This window comes from Chiloscyllium plagiosum, chromosome 7 (genome assembly GCF_004010195.1).
Source record: "Chiloscyllium plagiosum isolate BGI_BamShark_2017 chromosome 7, ASM401019v2, whole genome shotgun sequence".
Classification (NCBI taxonomy): Eukaryota; Metazoa; Chordata; class Chondrichthyes; order Orectolobiformes; family Hemiscylliidae; genus Chiloscyllium; species Chiloscyllium plagiosum.
This window is the reverse complement of record NC_057716.1, coordinates 16,478,720-16,506,628: the sequence shown is the minus strand read 5'-3', so window position 1 is coordinate 16,506,628 and position 27,909 is coordinate 16,478,720. Positions and strand designations below refer to the sequence as shown.

The window sequence follows — 27,909 nt, the reverse complement described above, 5'->3', positions numbered from 1 at the left end:
CTGGTGTGTTCTAATGCCATGGGCTGACCTACAGAAAAGTGAAAGCTCTGTACAAGACAGATACAAACAAGGAGCAGGAGAATCGATGTTTTGGGTATAAGCCCTTCATCAGGAAAGGTGATTTGGCAAAGTGTGGTGTGTCATGAAGTGGCATTGATTTGCTTATAGGGACCAAAAAGGGTATATGTCCGAAACGTTGACTCTCCTCCTCCTCCTCCTTGAACGCTGCCTGGCCTGTTGTGCTTTTCTAGCGTCACATTCTTTGGTCCTGACCTCCAGTATCTGCTGTCCTTGCTTTCTCCTCGACACAACCAAGCCTAAGGATTCAAAAGGCTTAACTGTTGTGCCTTTAAGAAAAAAGGAAAAGGCAAAAATGGCTGCTGGAGGGCTGAGGAATGTTTAAAAAAGAAAAGGACAAAAATTGACATCGGTGGTGGGCAAGTTGTTGGAGGGAATCCTGAGGGACAGGATGTACATATATTTGGAAAGGCAAGGACTGATTAGGGATAGTCAACATTTGTGCATGGGAAATCATGTCTCATGAACGTGATCGAGTTTTTTGAAGAAGTAACAAAGAAGATTGATGAGGGCAGAGCAGTAGATGTGATCTATATGGACTTCAGTAAGGCATTCGACAAGGTTTCACATGGGAGACTGATTAGCAAGGTTAGATCTCATGGAATAAAGGGAAAACTAGCCATTTGGACGCAGAACTGGCTCAAAGGTAGAAGACAGAGGATGTTGGTGGAGGGCAGTTTTTCAGACTGGAGGCCTGTGACCAGTGGAGTTCCACAAGGATCGGTGCTGGGGCCTCTACTTTTTGTCATTTACATAAATGATTTGGATGTGAGCATAAGAGGTACGGTTAGTAAGTTTGCAGATGACTCCAAACTTGGAGGTGTCGTGGACAGCGAAGAGGGTTACCTCAGATTAGGGTCTTGATCAGATGGGCCAATGGGCTGAGATGTGGCAGATGGAGTTTAATTCAGATAAATGCGAGGTGCTGCATTTTAGGAAAGCCAATCTTAGCAGGACTTATACACTTAATGGTAAGGTCCTAGGGAGTGTTGCTGAACAAAGAGACCTTGGAGTGCAGGTTCATAGCTCCTTGAAAGTGGATTCGCAGGTAGATAGGATAGTGAAGAAGGTGTTTAGTATGCTTTCCTTTTATTGGTCAGAGTATTGAGTACAGGAGTTGGGAGGTCATGTTGTGGCTGTACAGGAGATTGGTTAGTCCATTGTTGGAATATTGCATGCAATTCTGGTCTCCTTCCTATCGGAAAGATGTTGTGAAACTTGAAAGGATTCAGAAAAGATTTACAAGGATGTTGCCAGGGTTGGAGGATTTGAGCTATAGGAAGAGGCTGAACAGGCTGGGGCTGTTTTCCCTGGAGCATCGGAGGCCGAGGGGTGACCTTATAGAGGTTTACAAAATTGAGGGGCATGGATAGGGTAAGTAGACAAAGTCTTTTCCCTGGGGTGGGGGAGTCCAGAACTAGAGAGCATAGGTTTAGTATGAGAGGGGAAAGATATAAAAGAGACCTAAGGAGCAACGTTTTCACGCAGAGGGTGGTACATGTATGGAATGAGCTGCCAGAGGAAGTGGTGGAGGCTGGTACAATTGCAACATTTAAAAGGCATTTTGAATGGGGACATGAATAGGAAGGTTTTGAAGGGATATGGGCCGGGTGCTGGCAGGTGGGACTAGATCGGGTTGGGATATCTGGTTGGCATGGACAGGTTGGACCGAAGGGTCTGTGTCCGTGCTGTACATCTCTATGATTCTCGGTAACACCTGTTGTGAAAGGCCATATTCTTATTTACTGCCAATGAACTGGTGTCACTGGAGTTGAGCAGGAAAGGTGATAGCCATGTTGCACAGTAAACTCCCAAAAAATAATGTGACCAGATGATCGCTTTATGCGTTAAGGGATAAATACTGGTCTGGATGATGTGGGCAATGTTCCATACTATATCTTGAAGCGCCCAAGGAAGTTTTGTCTCCACTTGAGCAAAAAACATTGGTTAGCTACCTCATCTGAGAGGCTTTTGCAACGATGTAACACTCCCTCATTCCGGCACTGGTACAACCAGCCTAGACTTTGGTGATCAGTTCCCCAGGGTTGGGTCTTGAATCTCCCACCTCATGAATGAGGTGAGAGTGCTACCCATTGAAACAGGTACGATGAATCTTCCAGGAGCTTGGGAGCTGTTGCAGGATGTGGGAACAGTAATCACCTAGGTAGCTGCTTTGAGAGCCTCGCTTCCCAATCTTGTGGCTGGAATCACTTACGTTTTGATGACCGAGTTTGGACAGAGTTGATCAGCCATATGGTGTTCCAGCATTATTTGCGTTTTTTTTCCCGTCCAAGTATGTTTAACGGATCACAGAAATCTTGGCAAGCAGAAACTACGTGGCTCATCATGCCTGCACTGGCTCATTAAAGGGCACGAGGTAATGATGCTCAATCTCCTGCTTGCTCCTCAAACCATCGCACATTATATTTGTTCAAATAACCATCCAATGCCCTCTTGACTGCTTCAGTTGAACCTGCCTCTGTCGCACTTCCAGGCAATGCATCCCATCATCTGACAACTTGCAGAGTGCAAAAGGTTTCTCTCCTATTACCCACTCCCCTTTTTCAAATCACTTTAACTCTATGCCCACTTGTTCTTGTTCTGTTTATGTGTGGAAACGGTTTCTCCCGACGTTGTATATCCAGCCCGTGCATAGTTTTGAAAACCTCAATCAGTTCTCATGGACTGTTCACCTCAGAGAGAAATATTCTCCACTTCCTCAATCTATCATAATCAAAACTTCTGATCCCCAGAATCATTCTCGTAAATTGCTTCTGTTCAATATGTTCACAACTTGTGCATAGTAAGGCAGTGGAGATTTAACAGGCATCCAGTACCAGTACCAGTTCAGCATCATCCCCTTGCTCTTCTGCACTATGTCTCTATTAATAAAACTGAGGATACTGTGCGTTTTACTTGGTGCTCTCCCCACCTGTCCAGCTGCCTTCAGTGATCTGTGCACATCTCCGCCCAGCTCTTTCTGCACTAGTACCTCATGTTTTCGAATGTCTGTCCATGTCACTCTGACCAAAACGCATCACCTCGCACCTCTCTCAGTTGAATCTCACTTGTCTGTTATCCACCAGCTTTTTTTCGTGCCCTTTTCGGAGTTACGCTGTCCTCCACCCCCCCCCCCCCCCCCCCCCCACACAGTTTGTCCAAATTTTGTATCATTTGCAAACTTTGAAATCATTCCTTGTCCCACCACGATCTGGATCATTAGTTTAAACGAAGAAAAGCCAGGCTCCCATTACTGAGCACTGAGGAACTCCACAACAAACCTTCCTCCAGTGAATAATTGTGTTGCCTGTAGTTGTATCCGGTGCCAGTCCCTGACTGCGAACTTCCTGTTTTCGAGAGGTGAGGTCAGTGAGCACACATGGGGCTCTCACTGTGCTACATGCAGCCTGCATGTATCCATCACTGAGGGCTCCCTGCCTCTCTCTTCACAGAGCGGTACCAAGTAGTTCCCTGAACTACCATTTGAACCGCAAAGACCTGTTTGTGCTCTGACTTGTGCGGTGACTCCTGTGCCTAATGATCTCCACTTGAAATGGACGTATTGTAAATAAGTTTGTTTATGAAAACCTGTCTTTGGAGCTGCCGCACCCAGCTACCCCGTCCGTGTGCTTGACTGATGTTGAAAGCTGACCACCTCTAACTTGTTGGGTTAACCAGGCTGAGATTGCCCAATTGCTGGCTCAGGAACAACCACCGATCACTGGCCTGCTCTCTGGAAAATTCTAAAATATAAACCAGACATCTAAACTCTGATCTTAGAAAAATAAGCCCTTTTTCTTTCCATTCAGTGTTTCACGGTAGGGTATCACTAGTTAGTAAAATGTACAGTGAGCTTTTCATCAGCAATAAAGTCAGCGACAGCTGTCAAGGCAGAGTGCCTCCATATCATTGCCCCATTTTACCCCTGTCTCTCTCTGTCTGTCTCTCTCTCTCTGTCTGTGTCTCTCTCTCTCTGTCTGTGTCTCTCTCTCTCTGTCTGTGTCTCTCTCTCTCTGTCTNTCTCTCTCTCTCTCTCTCTCTCTCTCTCTCTGTGTCTCTCTCTCTCTAACCCCCTCCCCACTTGTTTTCTCTTGCTTTCGCATCTAACCTCTTTCTCTCACTCCTTTTCATGAGTACCCTCTTTTTTTTTTAATCTACTTATCCCTTTCCTAGTATGTATTTGAGTGTGAGGAACTTGACTGACCATGAATATTGGTTTGCCTTGGAGCAGTGGCATCAATATTACAGGCATGTCACTGGCTGGTGGCCAGTATGATTTGCATTAACTTTGAGAACTAAAGTCATTGTTGGAGCAAATTAAGTCATGTTGGTGCATTAAGAAAAAGCAATTCTGATGAAATAATTCCTGATGACGCGTGGAAACGAGATAACAATGGTGTGCACTCATTCTATCTTGCGCAGGTAAAGCTACTGTTGGCACTTGTGCAGCTTTGCAAATTGATTGTCCTTCAAGCACCTGATTCTCCTTTCTCACCCAAGAGTCCATGTTTACCTCAATCCTGTTTTAGTCCAAATATTGATACACACAGTGCGATCTGAGGTGGATGCAAACTGAGACAACCATACCATATCATAGAATCCCTTCAGTGTGGAAACAGGCCCTTCGGCCCAACAAGTCCACACTGACCCTCTGAAGACTAACCCACTCAGACCCATTCCCCTACTACTATACATTTACCCCTGACTCATGCACCTAACCTCCACATCCCTGAACACTATGGGCAATTTAGCATGGCAATTTAGCATGGCAATCTTTGGATTGTGGGAGGAAACTGGAGCACCCAGAGGAAACCCACACAGACACTGAGAGAATGTGCAAACTCCCCACAGACAGTCGCCCAAGGCTGGAATTGAACCTGGGTCCCTGGCACTGGAAGGCAGCAGTGCTAACCACTGAGCCACCGTGCTGCCCCAAATATCTCCTTTAGCTTGGCCCAGCCACTGATGCCGGTGGTTTTTGTAGCATTGCTGCGCAGTCTGCACGCGCTAGAGGGCTGAGTGGAAGCACAGGATGTTCGTGCTTGCTCACAAAATAAGAGCAACACCCGACCCAGTGACCTCCCAGCCTGCGCCTGCCTTCACAGCTGGCAAACACTTCACCCCTCCAAACGTGTTTGAAAGCAGTGGGAGAGCATGCCAGTTCATCTACAGTTTCTCCTCATGCCAGAGGGGAAAAAGATATCCCATCCAACTTTGGTTTAAAATTGGACTGTCAAACTCGCTACAAAATAAAAGTTACGAAATGTACTTGAGCAGAATCAGGAAAAGGCAGATACCACGGCAGCCTTATGATTTGTGTGTTTAGCTGTTTGGAAAAGCTGCACGGTAGGTTTGTGTTGGCGTGCGTGATACTCTTAATTGAGGGACCTTGGTTTTTCTGGGCACCAGTTACAATATTGTAACCACCAGTATTTCAGTGCAGTATGAATATCCCTCAAGATGGCACTGTCCCATTTACCACATTCTTTACCGAGTGGTTACCACGGTGACAGTCGGCAGATTGCCTGCTTTTAGCTTTATGAAGTCTTGGTTCCGTTTTATTTGTGTGGTTGCTTTCTTTTTATTAGTGTAGTGATGGTTGCTTCCACTTGGCACTGGTCTGAACTGGCCCATCCTTGGGTTGACTGTCAGTTCACCCATGTGGACGTCGCTAGCAAGGCCAACGTTTATTGTTCAAACGTTAATGTCTTCTTGAGCTACTGTGGCCAATCCGGGTATAGAAAACCCCACGGTGCTTTCGCTCCTGGATTTTGACCCAGTGACAGTGAAGTAACTGACCTCTCAGTTAACTTGATGTGCGGTTCAGAAGGCAGCCAGTAAGTGATGGTGATTTCATGTATCTGCTGTCCTTACCCCTCCAGGTGGTAGATGTCACAGGTTTGAAAGGTGATGTTGAACGAGGCTTCCTGAATTGCCCTAGTGCATGGTAGCTGCTGCTGTGTCTTGGTGGGACTTGCTACAGTGCTCATCTCCCTGCTTGGCCTGTACCCTCTGTATGTCTAAGGTGAACAAATTGCTCTAATCTTTGCACTGCCACTGTCGTATTGTAGGTCTTCAGACAGGTTGGGGATGCTGGCGTGGAGGCTGTGCCTGCTGGATTTTATGTGCAGTCACCGACTTGTATGGGGATGGGAAGAGGTGTATAAAATCTAGCTCAAGGAACGGGAAACTGCACAACGGAGCAGTGTACCTCCACCTGATACAGCATCTTCTGGGGTGGAGGGTGAAATTTGTTGGAAATTGGGGGAAGAGAAATTTAGAAATCGTGCCCCTGCACCCACCCCCACCATCATTAAATTTTTCGACTATGAAGCTCATTAATTAAACAAATATTTCTCATCAAAACCCTTTGCTAGTGTACTCAAGTTCTGCTTGCTGACAGCACGTTGATCTCTCGGTCTCATATACAGACTCGTACGGACTTGCTTGGAAGGAAATTGTGGGTAACTTAAAACCCTCAAGCTGAGCAGAACAATCTCACACTTTGAAAACACACAAAGTAAAATCTCAAGGGAACACCAATCCAAAGCAACCCTGTGTGTGTGTGTATGTGTTGTGTATTGTCTCTGTGTCTGTCTGTCTGTCTGCCTGTGTGTGTTGTATATTGTCTGTGTGTGTGTCTCTCTCTGTCTCTCTCTGTCTCTCTCTCTCTGTCTCTCTGTCTCTCTCTCTCTGTCTCTCTCTCTCGGTCTCGGTCTCTCGGTCTCGGTCTCTCGGTCTCGGTCTCTCGGTCTCGGTCTCTCGGTCTCTCTCTCTCGGTCTCGGTCTCTCGGTCTCGGTCTCTCGGTCTCGGTCTCTCGGTCTCACTCTCGGTCTCACTCTCACGGGAGGGAGGGAGGGAGATGAAACATACAACATATTGGGTAAGGTGAGGTCATTTGACCTTTCAGCACTTGTTTCCTAGCAGACTGGGTCAGTGTTGTTGTCTGGATGGACCCAATGTCCTGAAGGGTCAGTACTCTGAATATCCTGCAGGTCCCTGAGGCAGGCAAACAGAATTGCAGAATGTCACCTTCACATCTCAGTCATCATTTTCACCCAGCCTGCCGTCTCACCTAACATCCCCTTCCAATAGCACCAGCCCCCATCCCTCACCACAACACCAGAATGATTGTGTTCTGTGGAATAATCCTTCGTCTCCATTTACATCACTTTGACTTTATTCTTGGGAGCTGTAGTAAGGCCAGTATTTGTTGCTAATCCCGCTGGAGAACATGGTGGTGAGTTGCCTTCTTGAAACACTGCAGTCTGTGTGGTGTAGGTACCCCCAAAGTGCTGTTAGGGAGACTTCACTTCCTGAAGAAGGGCTCATGCCTGAAACGTTGATTGTCCTGCTCCTTGGATGCTGCCTGACCTGCTGCGCTTTTCCAGCGACACACTTTCAGACTTCACATCTCACCAACGTTAAAGCAATGGCAAGTGCCAGGTCTGGATGGATATGCTAGACTGGTGGGTTGGCCTTATCCTATACTTTCACCCTACAAGTTGACTTTGCTATGAGGGACACAGGAGTGATTGAAGTTCAAACTAGAGCAGCTGAGGAACACTTGACCTTTGGTTGCTCCGTCTAGATTAGACTATTCCAGTGTAACCCTGGCTGGTGTTTCACATTCCACACTCCACAAATTTGAGCTATTCCAAACCTCTGCTCCCAGTGTCCTAATCTGTACCAAATGCCATTTACCTCCCTGACTTACATTGGCTCCTGGTCATGGTCCTCCCTGTTTCTGTTATCTCTTTCAGCCCCACTAAGATATCAGCTTCTGGCCTTGAGCATCCAGCTGCCTGGGACCTAAGCCCTGGAACTCTTTCCTTAACCTTGCCGCCTTCTCGTTTCTGATGCTACTTTCCACCTTCCCCTCGCATCGGGCTTTTGGTTATCTGCGCTAACATGATTTCCTTGGCCTCAGAAGGAACTTTGCTTTTTAATGCTCTTGCAAAACATCTCGAGATATTTTGTCGCATCAAAGACACTCCCTTACATACAACTCGGTGCAGTTTGGGAGTAAGTTTAGGAGTTCCGCGCTCTCGCTCTGTCACTCTGAGGTTTACCCAGGCTGGTTTGAGTCATGAGTTTTGTGATGAGAAGTGTTTGTTTGTCATTTGGGAACAATTTCTTGGAAACAAAAAAAACGAGGCTCTGTTTCAGCCCTATAATCATGTGACATTCTCGATGAACTGACTCCAACCTTGAACTGAAGGGAATAAGGTTGAGAAACCATGTAGCCATCTGATGAACTGCTGGACCATCACATTTCCTCTTGTTGCTGCCATCGGTCTGTCCATTACCATGCTGGGCCTATCGAGACCAGTCAATACAGGGGAGGTAGAATAACCCATGATACAGATTGATAGGTAGAAAGACAAGAAAAGAAAGAGAAATGAGAAAGAAAGGTGGTGGGTATATCCGGCAAAAGGGGGAAAGGATAATCACCTCTCTAATCTTGGCTATATTGTTGGTTATAAACCCTATTGAATTTCAAAGCTTCAGCCTCTTATCTTGCTTGCCATTCTAAACTGGCAAAGTGCAAAAATGGTTAGCGAAACAGGCTATAGAGGAGGAATCCTCAAATAAACTTAAGACCATAAGACATAGGAGTGGAAGTAAGGCCATTCGGCCCATCGAGTCCACTCCGCCATTTAATCATGACTGATGAGCATTTCAACTCCATTTATCCTCATTCTCCCCGTAGCCCTTAATTCCTTGTGCCATTAAGAATTTATCAATCTATGCCATACTTGGCCATACGTTTTGCAAACAGTAGCACTATTTGCCTTGTGGAGGCCATCTGCAAAAAGGTTTGATTTGGGGATTCTTCACCAATAAGGTGGAGAGCATTACATTTTTAACTGGATTCATTCAGAGCATCCGTTTCCGTTGCTTTTGCTGAATGTGGGTATTCTCCTGCTCAGCCCGGGTGCTGCGCTGTTGTGCAATACTGTGTCCTAGTTTGCAGAGTAAAGCCACCTTTTGGCACTCCCCTCCAATGCAGTTAAAAGTCCTGAGTACCAGTGGAGCCCTCCAAAGTTGCGGCTGAACCAGAACCTTGCACCACCGTCTTAATTTGAACAAACCCGGGGTGATAGACTCTGGAGGGCAGCCAAACCAACTCTTGATTCTGAAGAATATGTTTTCAGCCATCTTCTCGAGCCTACTCGGAGTGTGTCCAGTTCTCTTACTGGCATTTATTCAACGGACATTGAAAGGGTAATGCTGTCAGGCGGTGAAGGATTTGGAGTTCATTCTCCATGGATAACATAGTTTGATAATGCCGCGGTAGTGCAGAGAATAGCCATTCAGTCCACTAAGTATACGTTGAATGTTCACCTTCTGTGAATCAGAATGAGTTTGTCCTTTATCATACATGTCAAAAGAGGTTAAAGAGAGAGGTTTTCAAATCAAAAATACCGGCATCCAATTATTTTGATATGTTTGGACATAGCAAGCAATCTTTAATTAGCTAAAAATCATGCAACACCAGATTATAGCACCTCCAAATCAGTCTTTACTTTGTTTCTCTTCCCTGTTGCAATAAAAGTATTCACATGTACCACAGTACAATTCTCATTGTCTTAATATTCCTCATGTTAACAGAAGGTAGAGTGCCCATAGACAGGAGAAGTGAAGAGCAACAGTTGGGTTGTGCCAATTTAGTGTACCTACATGTACACGTCTTGTATATACACTGCCACTCCCGTTCCTCCATCAGCACCACATACGTGTGTGTATGCGTACTCTCTCTCATTCATTAACTTTCATACATTCACTCTCTCTTGCTCACTCTCCCCACATACATATGCACACAGTTATCTGAGCTTAGCTGACAGTTCAAACAGGTTATACATCTTATTAGGTAGCAGGTGCATAGCATTAATCTGCTCATCACTGTTACAACACTGGGTAAACCCCTCTGCTAATTTCAACCCGACACATAGAGAAGCTCACCTCGCACTGCAATCCGTTACATTTCGAGAGGCAAAGAGCTATCCCAGAGGTCAGTATTTAAAGTAAAAATTAACTATTTTACTCTTTAAGTCCACCAGAGAACATTAAAACGACTATTTACAACTCCTTTCTCTTAAACCTATCTTTTACCTCTCACTCTACCCTCCCCCCTGTAGAGATCCACTCGTAGGATTCCCTGTATCATCTCCTCTTTGGTCTTCTGCTGCACAACTTTTTTTATGGACAGGTACCTTTCAGAGAGCTATTTGGCCATCTGTGTACACTTGTTGGTTTTCTTGACAGTTCTCCCCATAACTGTTCAAACTGTCTGTTTTTATACCCCAAAACATTGGATCTTGTTATTTGTTTGATGTCATAACAACACTAAATTCAAATTAAATTGGATTTTTGTACCTGGGGCATAATTTAAACTGGCTGAATTTGAATTTGTTTTTGTTCCATGGCAACTCAACTCCAGCTGTTTGTTTCAACCAAGTGTTACAATTGTTCCAGATACTCTGTGCTTTCAGTCAGTCCTTGCTAGCTTCCTATCTCTCTCTCAAAGGTACGGTGCATACCTACACCTTCACAACACCACCACTCAATTTGGATTCTGCCATAGCCAGTCAGCTCCTGATGTCCTCCAACCTTGGTTCAAATGTATTCCAAAAAGGTGAATTCCAGAGGTGAAGTGAGAGTGACTGCCCCTGATGTCAAGGCAGCTTTTGATTTGAGGATAACATCAAGGAGCCCTTTCAAAATTGAAATCAGTGGGTACGAGCAGAAAATCCCTTTAGTGGGAGAAATACTGAGTGTATAGGAAGATGGTTGTGGTTTTGAAGTGAATCATCTTAGTTCCCCAATATCACTACAGGGTTCCTCAGGGTAGTTTCACTGCTCAACCATCATTGACCTTGCCTTGATCTGCAGGTCAGAAGTAGGTATGTTTGCTGATAGTTGAGCAATGTTCAGCATCATTTATGATTATCCGGTTCTGTAATAGTCCATATCTCCCTACAGCATGATTTGAACAATATCCAGACTTAAACTGATAAGGTTTGAATCACTCAGGAGTCACCTTCAAAAAGAGAGAGTCTATCTAACTATTGCCCCTTGACATTTAATGGTATCACTGTTGCTGAATTCCCCATAATCAATACCCTAGATTACCCATTGATCAGAAACTGAATTACACCACCGCAATTAATACTGAGGCTACAACAGGCTAGGAATTTTAAGGTAAATAACTCATCTCCTGAATTCGCAAAATCTGTCCACAACCTACAAGGCGTTAAGTCAAAAGTGATTAAGTACTCTCCACTTGCTTGACACCATCCACGACAAAGTAGCCCACTGAATTGGAACCTCATCCGCCACTTTCACTGTTCACTTGCGTTATGCCAGATGCAAAGTGGCAGCACTGTGTGTCATCCACAAGATGAAAATCAAATGACAATAGGTTACAGTCCAACAGGTTTATTTGAAATTGCAAGCTTTTGAGGCTCTGCTCCTTCCTCGGGCGTGGTATGGTGGGGAGATACAAGACACAGTATGAATAAACAAAAAGTTAACACCTTTAAAACTAGCTGCTTTTGTTGGATCCTTGAATCAGTTAGGTGGTAGACTGCTGAAGTAAAATGCAAAATCCAGATTCCTTTCAAACCTTTGTCCCTAGATAACATTTTGCTTATAAATACTGTCTTATAGCTCTATATCAATCATGCCTGAGGAAGGAGCAGAGCTCTGAAAGCTTGCAGTTTCAAATAAACCTGTTGGACTAAAGCCTGGTGTCATTTCATTTTTGACCTTATCCACGCCAATCCAACTCCAGCATCTCCACATCATTCACAAGACGTACTGCAGCCACTCACCAAGGCTCCTTCGACAGTTCTTTCTAAATCTATCTGCAGCCACTATCCACTGGAAAGACAGAGGCAGCAGATACGTGAGAGCACCACTTCGCAGTTCCCTCTCCAAGCCCCACACCATCTGAACGTATATTGCTTTTCCTTCATTGTCATAAAGTCAAAATCTTGCGACTCTCTTCCTAACAGTGCGACTTGCATTCCAAGGTGTACAGTGGTTTAAAAGGCAGCTGACTGCCACTTTCTCAAGGGATTTTCAATGAGCAATAAATACTACCTCAGATTGCATGCATGGATTAAAAAAGAACTGAATTTGACCCCTTTTAAAATTCTCATGGTACCATGTGCTGTCAGGCGGTAATCATACAAGTTACTCTCCCTCTAGCAGGGATGAAGCTTATGCCCGAAGCATTGACTCTCCTGCTCCTCGGATGCTGCCTGACCTGCTGTGCATTTCCAGCGCCCCACACTCGACTCTGATCTCCAGCCTCTCACTTTCTCCCACTGTGCTGTCAGTTCCTGTTTATTAATCTGGCTGCTCAGAATAAACTCATGTTTAATGAGAAAAAGCCACCTTTCATGAGTAATTTCTTGTCTGGCGCTAATTTTAATTTTCTCTGAAAAGCGAGCTGCGCATTGTTTCATAACCCTGTTTCTTTTCTAAAGTGTCCCTTTGTTTGTATTCCTTACAGCCGGCATCAAGAGGAGCAGGGCTGGCTGGTTGACGGACAAGCCCTCAGCACACTTTCAAGGGAATGGACAGCAAAATGGTCAGCCAATCATCTCCGAGGGAGATCTATTGCTCGAGGTGAGGAGAAATATAATACAAGAAAGATGAAGCACCACTGGACAGATGAATTATTTTGAAAACTGCTTATGATCCCTTGATTTCATTGCCCAGGGCATCCTTCCCAGTGCAGTGTGTCGAGGAACATGAGGGATTTCTATAGAATCTGAAGCTGGAGAAGAGCCTAACCTTTTAGGACAGTCTGAAGTACTGGAAGGATTGGGCTCTTCAGATAGTTATGCAATCTGAGGTAGTATTTATTGCTCATTGAAAATCCCTTGAGAAAGTGCCTTTTCAAACCACTGTATTCCTTGGAATGCAAGTAGCACTGTTAGGAAGAGTGTTGCAGGATTTTGACTTTTAGGTCTGATTTTGATGATGACGACCACTTGGGCTGCTTCGTCCTGGATGGTGTCAAGCATTGGTGATGGATGTGTCCAGCCATTGGTGGACACTCCTACCTTGTCGTAGTTGTGGGTATGTTTGCCGAGCTGGGAAGTCGATTTACAGACTTTTCATCCCCTGTCCAGGTGACTCCAGTGCTTTGGAGCCTCCTGTGAAACGCTGCTATAATGTGTTTTCTGGAATTTATTTGGTTCGGTTCCTGCTGCTTCTGGTTGTTTGTTGTAGTGGCCGGGTACATTGGGTCAAGGTCTGCGTGTTTGTTGATGGAGTCCGTGGCTGAGTGCCATGCTTCCAGACACACTGTGGCTGTGCTCTGTTTAGCTTGTCCTGTGATCGTTGTGTTGTCCCAGTCGAATTTGTGGTCCTTGTCGTCTGTGTGTATGGCTGCCAGGTTAGCTGGTCGTGGTGTTTAGTGGCTAGTTGGTGTTCGTAGATGCTAGCTGTCTGCCTGTTTGTCCTATGTAACATCTCGTGCAGTCTCTGCATGGAATCTTGTAAATTATGTTTGTCCTGCACGTGAAGGGTATTGGATATTTTGTCCTGGTGAGTTGTTGTCTGAGTGTGCCTGTCAGTTTATGGGCTATCGTGGATTCCAATGGTCAGAGAAGTCTGGCTGTCAGTTCAGAGACGCTTTATGTACGGTGGCGTGGCCAGTGAGTTAGGTTGTGCCATGTCTTTGTCATGGTGTTTGTCTGTAAGGCATCTGCAGATGATGACCAGGCTGATCATTCCCTAAATGCATTCTGTGTTGCATTCAAAATGGGAGCTGTACTGGGGTAGTGGTGATTAACAACAGGCCTATTGGAGTTGAGGGATTTTATTTTTATTTCTTCATGAAGTAAGGATTTTGCACAGGATTAGCAGTTACACCAATTCTTAGTTGGCCTTGAGAACTTGGTGAGCTGCCATCTTGAACCATCACAGTCCATGTCGTGGAGATATACGTACACACTGCTGTTCAGGAAAGGAGTTCCAGGATATTCATCTGATGACAGTGAAGGAAACATGATATGTTTCCAAATCGGGATGGTGAGAGACTTGGAGGGGAACTTGCAGGTAGTGGTGTTCCCAAGCATCTACAACCCCTGTTCTCTAGGGGGCAGTGATTGTAGGTTTGCAAGTTGCTGTTGAAGTCTTTGGTAAGTTATTTTCCCACATCATGTAGATGGTATACAGTACTATTTTTGTGTGTCATTGCTGAAGTGAGTGAATATTAAACATGGTGGATGAGCGCCAATCAATTGGGCTGCTTCGTCCTGGATGATGTCAAGCATTGTGACTGTTGTTGGTGATGGATGTATCCAGACATTTGTGGACACTCCTACCTTGTGCCCAGTAGATGGTGGACAGGCACTCGGGAAGTGAGCTACTCACTGCAGGATTTCTAGCCTCTGACCTGCTCTTGTAGCCACAATACTCTTGTGGCTGGTCTGTCTTTTGAATCCGTGAGCTATTTGTTAGGGAAAAGGTGGGCCTAACAGTGCCACCTGGATGTCAGAAGAGTGGCATTTGGGCAATATTGATGAGTAAGGTTTTGGGAGCAGTTCTTCCAGGGCCAAATGGTATGGGGTTAGACTAGATAAGGCAAATAACGATGGGGAGGGTGTCAAACCTGTGGTGGAAAAGCTTTGTCAGTAATAAAACTTGTAAAGGGACTGGAAGCAAACCCATACAAAGTAGCATGATAAATGAGATACCCAAAGCAGGCCAGAGCATGAATGGCAGTGGGGATGTTGATGTGAATGAGGAAGTGAGGTAAGAAGGGGAAAGGGGAGGTAAACAAAAAGAGGGCTGTTATTATGGGTGGCTGAACTCTCCAGAGGTGGGCAACTTCTCTAATTAAAGACAATAGGGAGGGAATCCTGTACGTTGATGGGTGCCCTTGCAGCAAATAACACTGATCTCGACACTGCTGCCTGCTGACTAGCCCTGTATGTTAGTTATCATTGGGTAGAAAGAAGGGGGCGCTCTTGTCCAGTGCCTGTCATGACCTCTGGGGAGAATTGGCTGAACAGCAATGAAGCAAAGTCGTCGTCGTATTGTTAAAGGAGCAGCATCTAATCTGTGCACAGCAATCTCCCACAAACAGCAATGTAACAATAAAAATAAACTACTTGCGGATCCTGGAAATCTGAAATGTGGGCAGTGGCGGAGAAACTCAGTGGGTCAGGCAGCATCTGTGGAGAGAAATAGAGTGGACATCTCAATACGACGAACCTGAGCGTTATCATCTAAGTCAACATTTGAACTATGTTTCTTTCTCTAGTCAGATCTGCTGAGTTTCTCCAGCACTTTGTGAGTAATGTAACAATGACCAAACCATCTGTTTTTGCTGATGATGACAGCAGAACAAATATTGGCCGTGTCACTGGGGAGAACGCCTGTGAAACAGCGCCTTGGAATCTTTCCATTTTATGGGGAGCCCTCAGTGTAATTTTTTTTCCCCTGAGAGGTGGTGCCCCCAATGCTGGTACTGCACTAGAATGTCAGTGTAGATTTTTGTTTGTTTGTGTTCCAGTCTCTGGAGTGAGATTTGAAATCCCAGCCTTCTGAGTTAAGAGGTGAGAATGTGACTCTCCGAACCATGGCTAACATTCCCAGCATGCAGCTGGTCATTTGATGTGACCAGCATGACTGGGGTACCCTTGATATCTCTCCCATCCCATTGTGCTGTTTCATTGTCCCTTTGACAAGGGAAAACGGTGCTCAGGCCATTTCAGAACTGATTTGTGATGCCAACTTGAATTTTCCTTGCCAACCCTTGGGAATTATTCAGTGCTGAGCTGTTTCCAAAGCACCCCCCCCCCACTTCTGTAAGTTCATGTTGCTAAGAGGAAATTTTCAGGTCGTTTCTCTTTCCCAACTGCCCCTCTTTAGTAAAAAGCTTGGAAATTCTTTAGTCACGATTGGCTTGATGCTGAGCTGAGTTTGCAGATAATAATCAGCTAATTTACATTCCACATTCCAAAAAAAAATTGTTAGAACTGTAGACTCATAGAGTCATAGAATCGCTACAGTGTGGAAATAGACCATTCAGCCCAAACTGACCCTCTGAAGAGCATCCCACCCAGACCCACCTACCCTGTCCTTATTCAGTCTGGCCTCCACATTACTCCAGACCTATAGCAATGAATCATGGACTTGTACAGGATAGAAGAGCTAGCCAGCTAGCCCCATTCACCAGTTCTATCTCCATAGCCCTTTAACTTCATTGCTTTCAAATATATCTCCAATTATCTTTTGATCTGTCCAATGGAATGCAGCTCCACCACTCTCCCAGACAGCACACTGCAAATTCTAACAACTCTGAGTACAGAATTTTCTCCTCATTTCATTCCTAGCTCTCTCACTGACGATCTTGAAGTCATGACCCCTCATTACTGACATGGAAACAGAATATCTTCCTCACTCTGTCAAAATGGTCCATAATTTTGAATACCCCAATAAGGTCACCTCTTAATCTTCTCTGCTCCAAGGAGACTCAGGCCAATGTCTCTAATCTTTCATTGTATATAAAATCCGTCATTCCCGGTATCATTCTAGTGGGTGATTCTTAATGGGAAACAAATGCTGACCTAGACATTGACGTCCACCTTCCATTACCAGTGTGGCCCCATTGGTAAGGCCAGAATTTCTGGCCATGAAGCTCACACGAGCTGGTGAGAATGAATGACTGACTGGCTGGCTCACTGGAGCATTTCAGCAGGCAGCTGCCATGGGGCCAGACTGGGCAAGGACATCCACTTTCCTTCCCTCATGGATGTCTGTGAACCCTGTGCATTTTCACAAGAACCTGCTAAATTCATGGTCACTGTTGTGATACAAGCTTTTCATTTTCAATGTATTTAATTGTGTTTGTGTTCCCCGGACTGCCAAGGTGGGATTCGAACTGCTGCTGTTCCTGGATCACTAGTCCAGGCTTCTGCATTACTTATTACGCTGTGCTACTGTGTATATTGTAATATTGTGACAGCTCAATACTGTAATATTGTTGCGTACTTGAAATATTCTTTAGTAGCTGTGTTTGTGGCCATCGTCACCACTAGATGGCATACCACATGCCCATGCCAAAAAAAATCTTACCAGCCCTGCTCAGGGGCTTTACTGTTGTAACGGGGGTGACCATTAAAGCTGTTTAAAGTACGAATCTGAATGGAGTCAACTCCTATCCACTAGACATTACCCTGATAAAAGTCGCATTAGGGAATCATTAGATGCAAACAGAGAAATAAACGTATCATTCAGTTAGGATGGGACAGCAGTCATGGCATTGCAGCACAAAATGTATGCCTATACCTATAAAACAAGGGTCATCAAAACAGACTTAATCCAGTTTCATTTGGGGTATCAGCATAAATTTGCATCAGAATCTAGATTAAAGCAAACCCAGTGACACAGAGGTCTTTTGTACATGTGCTGATGGCTGCAGGCAGTATCCTGGATGTATCAAAGGCAGAAGTTGCTGGAGAAACTCAGCAAGTCTGGCAGCATGCGTGGAGAGAAAGCAGAGATAAAATTTTGAGTCCAGTGATGCTCCTTCAGAGACGGGGTTATGGTGAAGGAGAAGGGTCACTGGACACAATGTTAACTTGATTTCTCTCCACGCATGCTGCCAGACCTGCTGAGCTTTTCCAGCAACTTTTGATTTTGATTCTGATTTCCAGCAGATCTTTGAGGGTTTTTGTTTGGTTGGTATCCTGAATGTGTTAGGAACAGGTGCTCATTTCTTCCTGAATGAACTTCAACTTCCCCTCTTTGTAGGTAGTCAAATTCTTCATGTTTAAATAGCTGTGTTAATCTCCATGGTTACCATTTTCTTTCTAATTTATTCGTTTAAAGAACATGGATGTTGCATTTATTTCCTGTCCCTGAATGACCTGGGGAAGGTGGTGATGGTAGTGAGCTGCCCCCTTGAACTCACTGCAGTCATTGGATTTTAGGGAGACCGTGGTTAGGAAAGGATTTCTGGGATGTTGACCAAGTAACAGGTGAAGGGACAGTGATATAGTCATTGAGTCTTAGAGATGTATAGCATGGAAACAGACCCTTTGGTCCAACTCGTCCATGCCAGCCAGATATCCCAACCCAATCTAGTCCAACCTACCAACACCTGGCCCATATCCCTCCAAATCCTTTCTATTCATATACCCATCCAAATGCCTCTTAAATGTTGCAATTGTACTAGCCTCCACCACTTTGGCAGCTCATTCCATACACGTACCACCTTCTGTGTGGGAAAACGTTGCCCCTATGGTCTCTTTTATATCTTTCCCCCCTCACCCTAAACCTATGCCCTCTAGTTCTGGACTCCCTGACCCCAGGGAAATGACTTTGTCTATTTATCCTATCCATGCCCCTCATAATTTTGTAAGCCTCTATAAGGTCACCCCTCAGCCTCCGACGCTCCAGGGAAAACAGCCCCAGCCTAATCAACCGCTCCCTGTAGCTCAAACCGTCCAACCCTGGCAACATCCTTGTAAATCTTTTCTGAACCCTTTCAAGTTTCATAACATCTTTCCGATAGGAAAGAGAGCAGAATTGCACGCAATATTCCAACAGTGGCCTAACCAATGACCTGTACAAGTCAGGATGGTCAATGGCTTGGAGAGGACTTTGCAGGTTGTTGGTGTTCCCATTTATCTGCTTCCCCTTGTCCTTTGAGGTAATAGATGTTGTAGGTTTGGAAGGTGCTGACAGACAACATTAGTGTTTTGCTGCAGTGTGTCTCATAGATACGTGATGATGGAGAAGAGAATCAAGAAGGCTGCTTTATCCTGGATGGTGTCACCCATCCAGGCAAGTGGAGAATATCCTATCACACCTGACTTGTGCCTTGTAGATAGTGGATCAACATTGAGGAGACAAGGGCTAATTCACCACAGAATTCCTAGCTTCTGACCTGTTCTTGCACCCCAAGTTTTTATATGGTGAGACCAGTTGAGTTTCTGATCAATAGTGACTCCAGGATGTTAATAGAGGGGACGTTCAGCACTGGTAATGTTCATTGAACATCAAGTGGAGATGGTTAGATTCTTTGTTGTTGGAGGTTGACTGTCAGTTGTGTGGCTGTAATGTTACTTGTCACATTTCTAAGGTCCAGTGGGTTTCAGGCACAATATGCTCAACCTTTCTTGGCAAACCCTCCAATCCAGGAAGCAACCTCATGGACTTATCAGCCTTAGCCTGGATGTTGTCCACGTCTTGCTGCCTGTGAACATGCACTACACAATAACGTGGTCAACTCTTGACTGCCCTCTGAAGTGACCCAGCAAACCACTTTTATAGTATTCCCTCAGCTTCTCGAGGGAGACTTGGCATGGGTAATAAATTCTGGCCTTCCCAGTCTCTCTCCCATCCAATAAATGAATAAAAGAAAAAAAATGTCAAATGTTCTGTATTCAAATAGTTAGCCACAGGCTCTTGTAACAAGTGTGACTGCCCAAACCACCACGTTCAGGGACTAGCACACTCTACTATTAGAGAATGCTGTCAAGGGTGGGAGATCCCTGTATCTGGTTTTTGTGGGATCCTTATCAACATTGAGCACCGTTAATGTTTAATGCATCCTGCAAAGTGTGGAACCTGAGCTTTTTTTAATGGGTCAACAATAGACTGGGTCAAGAAGGTCTAATTATCTTGGCAGTGATTGAAAGTTTAATGGTGCCTCCCTTTACTTAAACTGTTTTAGAGAGCTGAGAGCACATTGTTTGGAAGGAAAAGGTTCCCTTGCGTGACTTGGGGCTGTATTTACATTATTTGTTGGCAACCTTTTCCCATATTGGAGCAGTGTTAGAACAAAGCAGTCATTAATTGTGAGGGGATGTTTATCGGCACTAATGATATTATACTGGGTGGGGTGAGGGGGGAGGTGCTACTGGAATGCATTGTGCTTTATAGAATGTAGTATTTCGGGGGGGGGGGGGGGGAACATGCGACGGGATTACTCTGTGCGATTAGCCAGGGAAGAAAGAGAAGTTGGCAAAAAAACATAGATTCTGTCTTGCTGCCATGCACAGCAAGTGGAGGCATTTACATGTCAGCTGAGGTTATCGGTACCAGCTGGGCACTGTGATTTAACATTTGGCATTTTGCTGCCATTTCTAACTTTAATTACAGATGCCAACCATTGCACTCCTTTGCTGTTAGCGGCAGTGGCCAATCCGGTGGGGGATGGGTGATAGGCAGAGAAGGTCCATGAGGTTGCTTCCTGGGTTGGAGGGCTTACCAAGAAAAGTTGAGAATATTGTGCCTGAAACCCACTGAACCTTAACCTGAGAGAATATCTCAGAAAAATATAAGATCCTGAGGGGGTTTGACAAGCTGGATATAGAGAGGACATTTCCTCTCACGGGGGAGTCTGGAAATAAGGGGCACAGGTTAAAGAAAAGGGGTTTCCCCCTGGGGATTGAGGTGAGCAGGAATTTCTCTTTCAGATGCGAGTCAGTCTTTGGAGTTCCCATCCACAGGGAGCAATAGAAGCTGGGTTATTGAATACCTCTTATCCTGTATTCCACCTCGCACAGTGCTGATGCTAGAAATGAACTGTACAGCTGCAGGGCTATGGCTGGGGTCTAAATCGTAATCCTGATCCAACTTTCTTGGAAGCGGATTTTGTCCTTCCAGGGATATCTGAAGAAAGCAGCAGCAAAGTCAAAGCCAGAAATAACATACAAACCAAGTTCACTGGTTAAATGGGGGGAAAAAAGGCTCCAGACCTCAGCATGTGTCCCGTTATAGTCCACAGCAAGGTACTGAACAAAGGCAGGCATTGTGTTGACTCTCAGTTGAATGCAACAATAAGCATTATAACTGGAACCTTCCCCTCAGCCGCTCTCCCCTGGATTGTTATCCTCATAAATATCGTTCTGGCACCCATCAGACTGATGAAAAGCCGCTAATGGATTGAATACATCCAATGTTGCACCTCACTTCCCCTCTACGTTGAATCTACCTGTTGGTCACCTCCAATTTCAGCATCCCATTTGATGCACCCTTCCTGACCAAGAAGCACCAGCAGATAGTCTTTGGATCAAGGATTGAGAACCAGCAGAAGTTACCAACATGTTCCTAGTGACAAAGGCTGCCTGATCAATGGCATGCTTTGAAATGCCACTCTTGAGAGTGCTTCTCACTAAACAGATGTGGGACAAGCCAGGGTTCCTGCGCGGCCTACCTCCACTGCCAGGCCCTCAGTACTAATGCCTTATGCATTTGTGGAGCATCCCAAATAATGAGTATCCTTTCCGAGGGATGGGATTAAAAGGCAGTCTAATCACCTTACAGTCAGCAAATGAGGCCGTTGTTGCATAGTTCTGGGCTTTTGCATTTGCTAAATAAATAATAATGAAGGCTGATTTTTCTTTTTGATTGACAGGGAAATCATCAGTTATAGGGAGGGCAAGGAAGTGGAGTCAAAGCCATGATCAGATCAGATCAGATCAGATTGAATGGCAGATCAGCTTTGATGGGCCGAATGACCTGCTCCTGTTTTTTAATGCTGCTAAGACAGGCCACCTTTTGGCAGTAATGGTGGATCAGCAGAGCTGTCAGAAAACGTTGGCACAAGGAAGGACATCAGAGTGCTGCTTTAATTTCATATTCTGAACACAATGCTGCCATAGGATAGCATCCTTATTACAATGTCCCACTTTATTCCATTCCCATGGTTTGGTATGCACATGTATGACCATAAATGGATGTAGCACTGGTGCTTTTGCATCGATGAGAACCAGAGGCAACTGTGAGTCGCATTAAATTCAGTTACTAATCTTCAAAACTAAAAATTAAACCCTGATATGAAAGATCAGGCAGAGACCAAAACAGATTATTTTCCATTTGACAAGGCATCTTATGAATCTGGAATGGTTGATAGCCACCATGCAGTTTTTTTTTTCCTTTTTTGATCTTCTGTTTCTCTGCTGTTAGCTATTGGTTGGATTGAAATGATTTGCACTGTCTCAAACTGTTCCTGTTGGTGTCCTGGTTAGGAAAAGCCTGGTCACAGGTTGGCATTAAATTGCTGCCAAAAGATGGTCTGTCATAGCAGCATTAAAACCAGGAGAAGGCCATTCGGCCCATCAAAGTTGCTCTGCCATTCAATATCTCTGTTGGAGAGGTCATAAGTATGGCTGTAGTGGTTATGATATTGCAGTATGGGAGGAACCCATCTTCAGGTGAGCTCTGTTACACACGTACTGGGAGATAACACACACTGCTTTAGCTGGACTCTTGTGGCACAGTGGAAGTGTCTTTTCCTCTGGGCCTGGGCTTAAGTCCCACCTGCTCCAGAGGTGTGTTGTAATGCATGTGGACATGTTGATTAACAATTATCTACACAGCTCTACTTTACATTTAACCAAGTGACACTGGCCTGAGGCAGCAATATCCAATGCTGGTGGACTGACAAAATTAGAGTGATGTTCTGTATCAGACACTGATAGTTTTATTGTTGAAAATTTATTGTTAAAATCACCCAAAAATAATTTTTGGAAAGCGCTTCTCTATTACAAATAAAATAACTTGAGTTGGTGTGTTCTAAAGATATTTTCCATGCATTCAAATTGGGATTGTCATAAATGCAATTAACTATAGGTTTGGATCATTGTGATCCACATCAGTTGAACTTAGCAGTTGATAGTTTCCTGAGCTTCAGAAGTAAGTTGTTGCTTTCAGTGTTGTCTATCGCTGCAACTTATATTCCTTTGCCCTATTTTGAAAGGCTCTGAATGGATTTATTCTGGTCATCACTGCTGAAGGATATGTCTTCTACACGTCTCCTACCATCCAGGACTATCTTGGCTTTCACCAGGTGAGTCTGAGATCTTACGTTGAAAATATTGTGCAACCGAAACAGCTGTGGTAAAGATCATACTGTTTGTGGGGCTGGGCAGGCCAATGGGATTAACAGATTGACTGACTATCATTGTCTCTGGTTATAAATGCTCAAATCAGCCAATTGGACAGGGCATCATGAAAACACCCTCATTCTTCATCAAAACTAGATGAAGAGACTGTCTGACAATATGAGCTGTCTTTCAGATGTTGATTTTCCTTTAGTGTATTTTTGTTCTTAATATCTTTCTTGTCGATTTTAGTTTTAGAAATGCTTTACTAATCCGTGCTCTTGTACCACAACCCTCCACCATCAATGACTGTCCCTTTATCTGCCTGGGCTGTAAGCTCTAGATTTCCATCACTTCACCTTTCTGCCTCTCTTTCCTCCTCTTCAGACAATTCTTACAACTCACTTTCTTTTGACTTAGTTTTTGATTATCTGACCTAATATCTCCTGATGTGGCTCAGTACGAAATTCTGTTTGATAATACACTTTGAGATGTATTACTGTACTGAAAGTGCTATATAAATGTAAGTTGCTGTTATCTAGCCGGTGAACAGAATTTTCAACATTTAGGTCAGTCTTTGAAATGAGATGTTTTAAATGAAAAATGTTAAAAGCTCATCTAAAACTGGCATATCAAAAGAAATGTCCTTTATGAGCTTCGATCTAAACAACAGGCTTGCTGTGAAAGATTTGTAATCTATGTCTAAATCCCTAAAATAGGGGACAGATATTCTTTATAAATCTTTGGAGTTTGGAAGAATTAATGATGATCTAGTTGAAACTTGTAAAATTCTTAAAGGCCTTGAAAGTGCATTTCCCCGAGTCAGAACATATAGAAAAACACAGAGTCACAGTGTCAGGGTAAAGGGGTGGCCATTTTGGACTAAGGTGTGGAGGAGTTTTTTCATTTTAAAAGGTTGAGGGTGTTTGTAATTCTCTACACTGGGGAGCTGTGGATGGCCAATCGTTGAGTATATTGAAGACAAATTTTTGGGTATGGAAATAATTGAGGAATTTGGGGATTCTTCTTTGGGGACACAGTTTTAGGGGACAAGGAAATAACAGAAGAGCTAAACAGGCATTTTGCTTCAGTCTTTATAGTGAACATCCTGTTAATACTAAAGAATAGGGAGGGAGACAAAATAAAAACAGCTAACTATTGGCCAATTGGTCTAACATCCATTGTTAGAATTGTATTAGAATTAAGAAAGTAATCACAGAACATTTGGAAAATCATAATCTAATCAAACACAGTCAGCATGGCTTTTGTGAAAGGGAAATCATGTCAAACAAATTTTAGAGTTTTTTTGAGGAAGTCTCACCTAGAGTGGATAAAGAGGAACCAGTAGATGTGTTGTATTTGGACTTCCAGAAGACATTCAAAAAGGTACCTCACAAAAAGTTGTCCTAACATAAGAGACCAAGGTGATGGAGGTAATTTTCATTGTGAGGTACCTTGGCATGGATAGAGAATTGGCTGATGGGCAGGAAACAGTGAGTCTGAATAATGGGTTGTTTTTCAAGTTGGTGACCTGTGACCATTGGGGTCCCCCAGGGATCAGTGCTGGGACCTCAACTGTTTATAAATTAAATGACTTGGAGGAAGGAAGTGAATGTTCTATAGCCAAACTTGCAGACAACACAAAAGTAAATGGACAGGCAAGTTGTGAGAGAGATACCATGAGCTTACAGAGATAGATTGATAGATGAAGTAAACAGGCAAAAAGTTGGCAAATGGGAAAACGTGGAAGTTGTTCATTTTGGAAAAGACAGCAAATGAACAAAATATTATCTAACTGGAGAGAAACTGCAGAAAGCTGGAACACAAAGGGATCTTGGGGAACTTGTGCATGAAATGTGGGAAGTTGGCAGGGTATGGTGCTGTGGGTGTCACAGAGACATGACTGCAAGGGGATCAAGGCTGGGTACTAAAGATCCAAGAATGGAACTCCTTTTGAAAGGACAGGCACAGGGAGCATGGTTTCTTTGTTAATAAGAAATGAAATGAAATCAGTAAAAAGAAATAATAGAGTTGGAAGGTGTAGAATCTGTCTGGGTAGGGTGGAGGAACTGTAAAGGAAAAAAGGCCCTGATGGGAGTTGTGTTCAGGCCTTCTAGCAGTAGTCAGCATATGGGGAAGAAAATAAACTAGGAAATTGGAAAGGCATGTATTTAAGGCACTATTACGATAATCTCTGGGGACTTCAATATGCAGGTAGACTGGGAAAATCAGATTGGCAGTGGATCTCGAGAAATAGAATTTGTGGTGTTTCTGTAAAATGTTTTTTTTTTGGAGCAGCTTTTGGTAGGGCCCACTAGGGAACAGATCAATCTGTATTTGGTGATGTGTAACGAGGCAGACTTGATTCGGGAGCTTAAGGTGAAGGGACCCCGAGTGGAGGCAGTGACCACTGTGTGACCGAACTCAACCTGCACACAGAGAGAGAGAGAGAGAGAGAGAGAGAGACAAAACCAATTTCTGGGAGCTGTTGGAGGTCACGGTCCTGGAAGAGAAGTCATTGCCAGTGATACCATGGCTACAATTGGGTAGAGAGGAGGAAGCTATATAGACCTTAATGGACTATGGAGGAGAGCCCTTGAAGAGGATGGTATGGTCATTTAAGTGTCAGTAAACTTGAGGGACCCTGGCCCCATGACTGCAGTGACCAAATCTGGGCATAGATTGATGGAATGAAAGACTTTTGACTTAAAGGGCAATCTATACTAATTCCCATTACCAAGTCTATAGGACTGAACAATCCATAATTCAGCACAAGTTAGCATCCAATTGAAGAGACTGCAGGAAGCCAAATATAGGAAGGAGAACACAGAAGGAGCTGTATTGGTTGTGACTTACCTTCTAATTGGAAGAAGCTCTGTTTGATGTTTGGAGGGTGTTAGATACACTTTAAAACCTGTGGTAAACCAAATGGATCTGACTGGAAGAGTGGTGTTAAACAGGGAGCTCTACTCCATATCTAACATGTGCTATGTCTGGCTGGAGTAATATAACAAACATTTGAAAAGTGTAAGATTCCGAAGTTTCTAGGAAAGAAATTGTACCTTTAAATAATAGAGGAGAAACTGAAAACTGTTGCCATAAATTGTGCACAAAAATGTTTGAATTTTGACATTAAATAAACTGCAACTAATTGTTTAGTGTTTGCAATGCTGGGAGTTGTGAGCTTATTTGTTTTGTGATGCAGAGTTTGTAAAGGAGAGGTCTTTGAGTCGAGAGGTTGAATTTCAGAGGGCCATTAGAGGGGAACACAGCCTGTGTCCTTGTTTATCTTCAGTGTGACGCAAGCACAGGGTTTGCTGTTTCCCATTCTGCAAAGTTTATATTTAGGAAGCTTTGTGGTTTTGGCAACTGGGCATCAACTTTTCTTTCAGTGCACCGAGGCGCCGATGAAAAAAAACGTGGGTTGTCAGAGGCATGACCTCCAAGTGATCTCTACAGGCCAACTTGTTTTTTTGTGTTGTCATGTCTCAGCCATTGTATTTGGGAGTTCAGTTCCATACTGGGAGGGGGAGGTGAATATGGAGCTCTGACTGCCTGAGGGGTGGGTGCAGAGCTCTGTCTGGTGGATGGGTGTCTGGGGGAGTGGATACAGTGCTCCATCGGGAGTGATGTTTCCTGCAACTTGGAGGCAGCCCTCCTGTTGATGTGATGTCAGCTGGAAAGAGACACTTGAAGGAAGGAGATAATTTGAAAACCGCCATTCCCATCCTCAGAATCAACCTCTGCAGCCTTGCTGAGGGTATTCCAATATCATAACTAGCAGCACGCTCAGCAGGAATGATGACATCTGAATGGGGCTAGAGGAAACTGATAGCTACCCTTCTTTTTAAAAAAAAAAATCAATGCATAAAGATGTATGCTTGGAGTTCAGCTCTCCTTGAATGGTGCAGAGTTCTGTGTTACCTTTGCAGAAAAGCCACTTGGATCATTTCCCAGGGACATTTACATCATTAAAGAGTCACCAAGGTATGAAGAGCTTTGAGTGCACTTCGATAAATGTAAATCAGAAACTGCTGCTTCAATAACATGCCTGAAGGCCTCTGCCAATGGAGCGTCACAGTGTGTTGCTTGACCTTTTGATTTGGTCTTAAAGCTTTTCTCTCACTGGGTTACGTCCAGCTTCGTCAGGCTAATTGCGAAACTGTGAAGTGAGAGTTCAGAGTGTTCTTGGCTTCCCTGTTCGGCCTGCCTTGGAGTTCTCTGAAAGTGCCTTGGCTCCATCTCCATGTGAGAGGCAACTTTGACTGCTGCATCCCACACTCCATTCCCTCACCCCTCGATCTACTGCCCTTGTGCTAGTGAATGCTCTCAGTCTCACTTAGCACCCATCCGACCACACCAGAATGGGATAGATTGGGCATTTTCAACTCGGCAGGCACTGACTGGTGGTGTGTCACAGAGTGCCCATGAAAAGGGATTTTTTAAAAAAATCATGGTGCATTATTAAGCCATGCTGTTTGGTCTGGTGGTCACTTGGTAGTGAGGAGGTAGTCATGCAAGAAGACGTGGTTCTGGAATAACATTGCAGGTACCTGACAGATCCTAATCCAGTCCCCTCTGCTCGATTTAGTGGATGCAGGATCAGTCAGGATTGGAGTCTGCGCTTCGTGTTCCCACCCAGAATTCCCTCAACATAACTCCTCAGCATAACCAGGGTTCCACGTGAGGGACAAGCACTCACACTGAGTCCCAAAGAGACTCACCTCATGCAGAGAGGTGTAGAGGACACTCCATGTGGGACAGAGTAGGAAGGGAATACAATGTTGAAAGTTGTCTCAACCTTGCACCTTCACTTCAATTTTGCCTAACTGTACCCCTTTTTCTTGTTTTTAGTTTTTCGATGTTTTTTTACTCTGCTCTCCCCACCTTCTCTGTCCTTGCCCTCTCTCTTTTTCTCTCACAATCTTTATCTTCCCTTTTCGCTCTCCTTTGCCCCCTTTTCAC

At 44.3% G+C, this 27,909-nt stretch overlaps 1 protein-coding gene across 2 annotated transcripts in view; it reads left to right on the top strand.

The window, feature by feature from the left end:
- Positions 1-27,909, top strand: part of ahr2 (aryl hydrocarbon receptor 2) — a 150,684-nt gene that overhangs the window by 102,069 nt on the left and 20,706 nt on the right. For both annotated transcript variants that reach the window (XM_043693100.1, XM_043693101.1), the window contains exons 3-4: positions 12,603-12,718; positions 22,821-22,910. In XM_043693100.1, the coding sequence (XP_043549035.1) occupies positions 12,603-12,718; positions 22,821-22,910 (206 nt within the window). The remainder of the gene's footprint in view (positions 1-12,602; positions 12,719-22,820; positions 22,911-27,909) is intronic.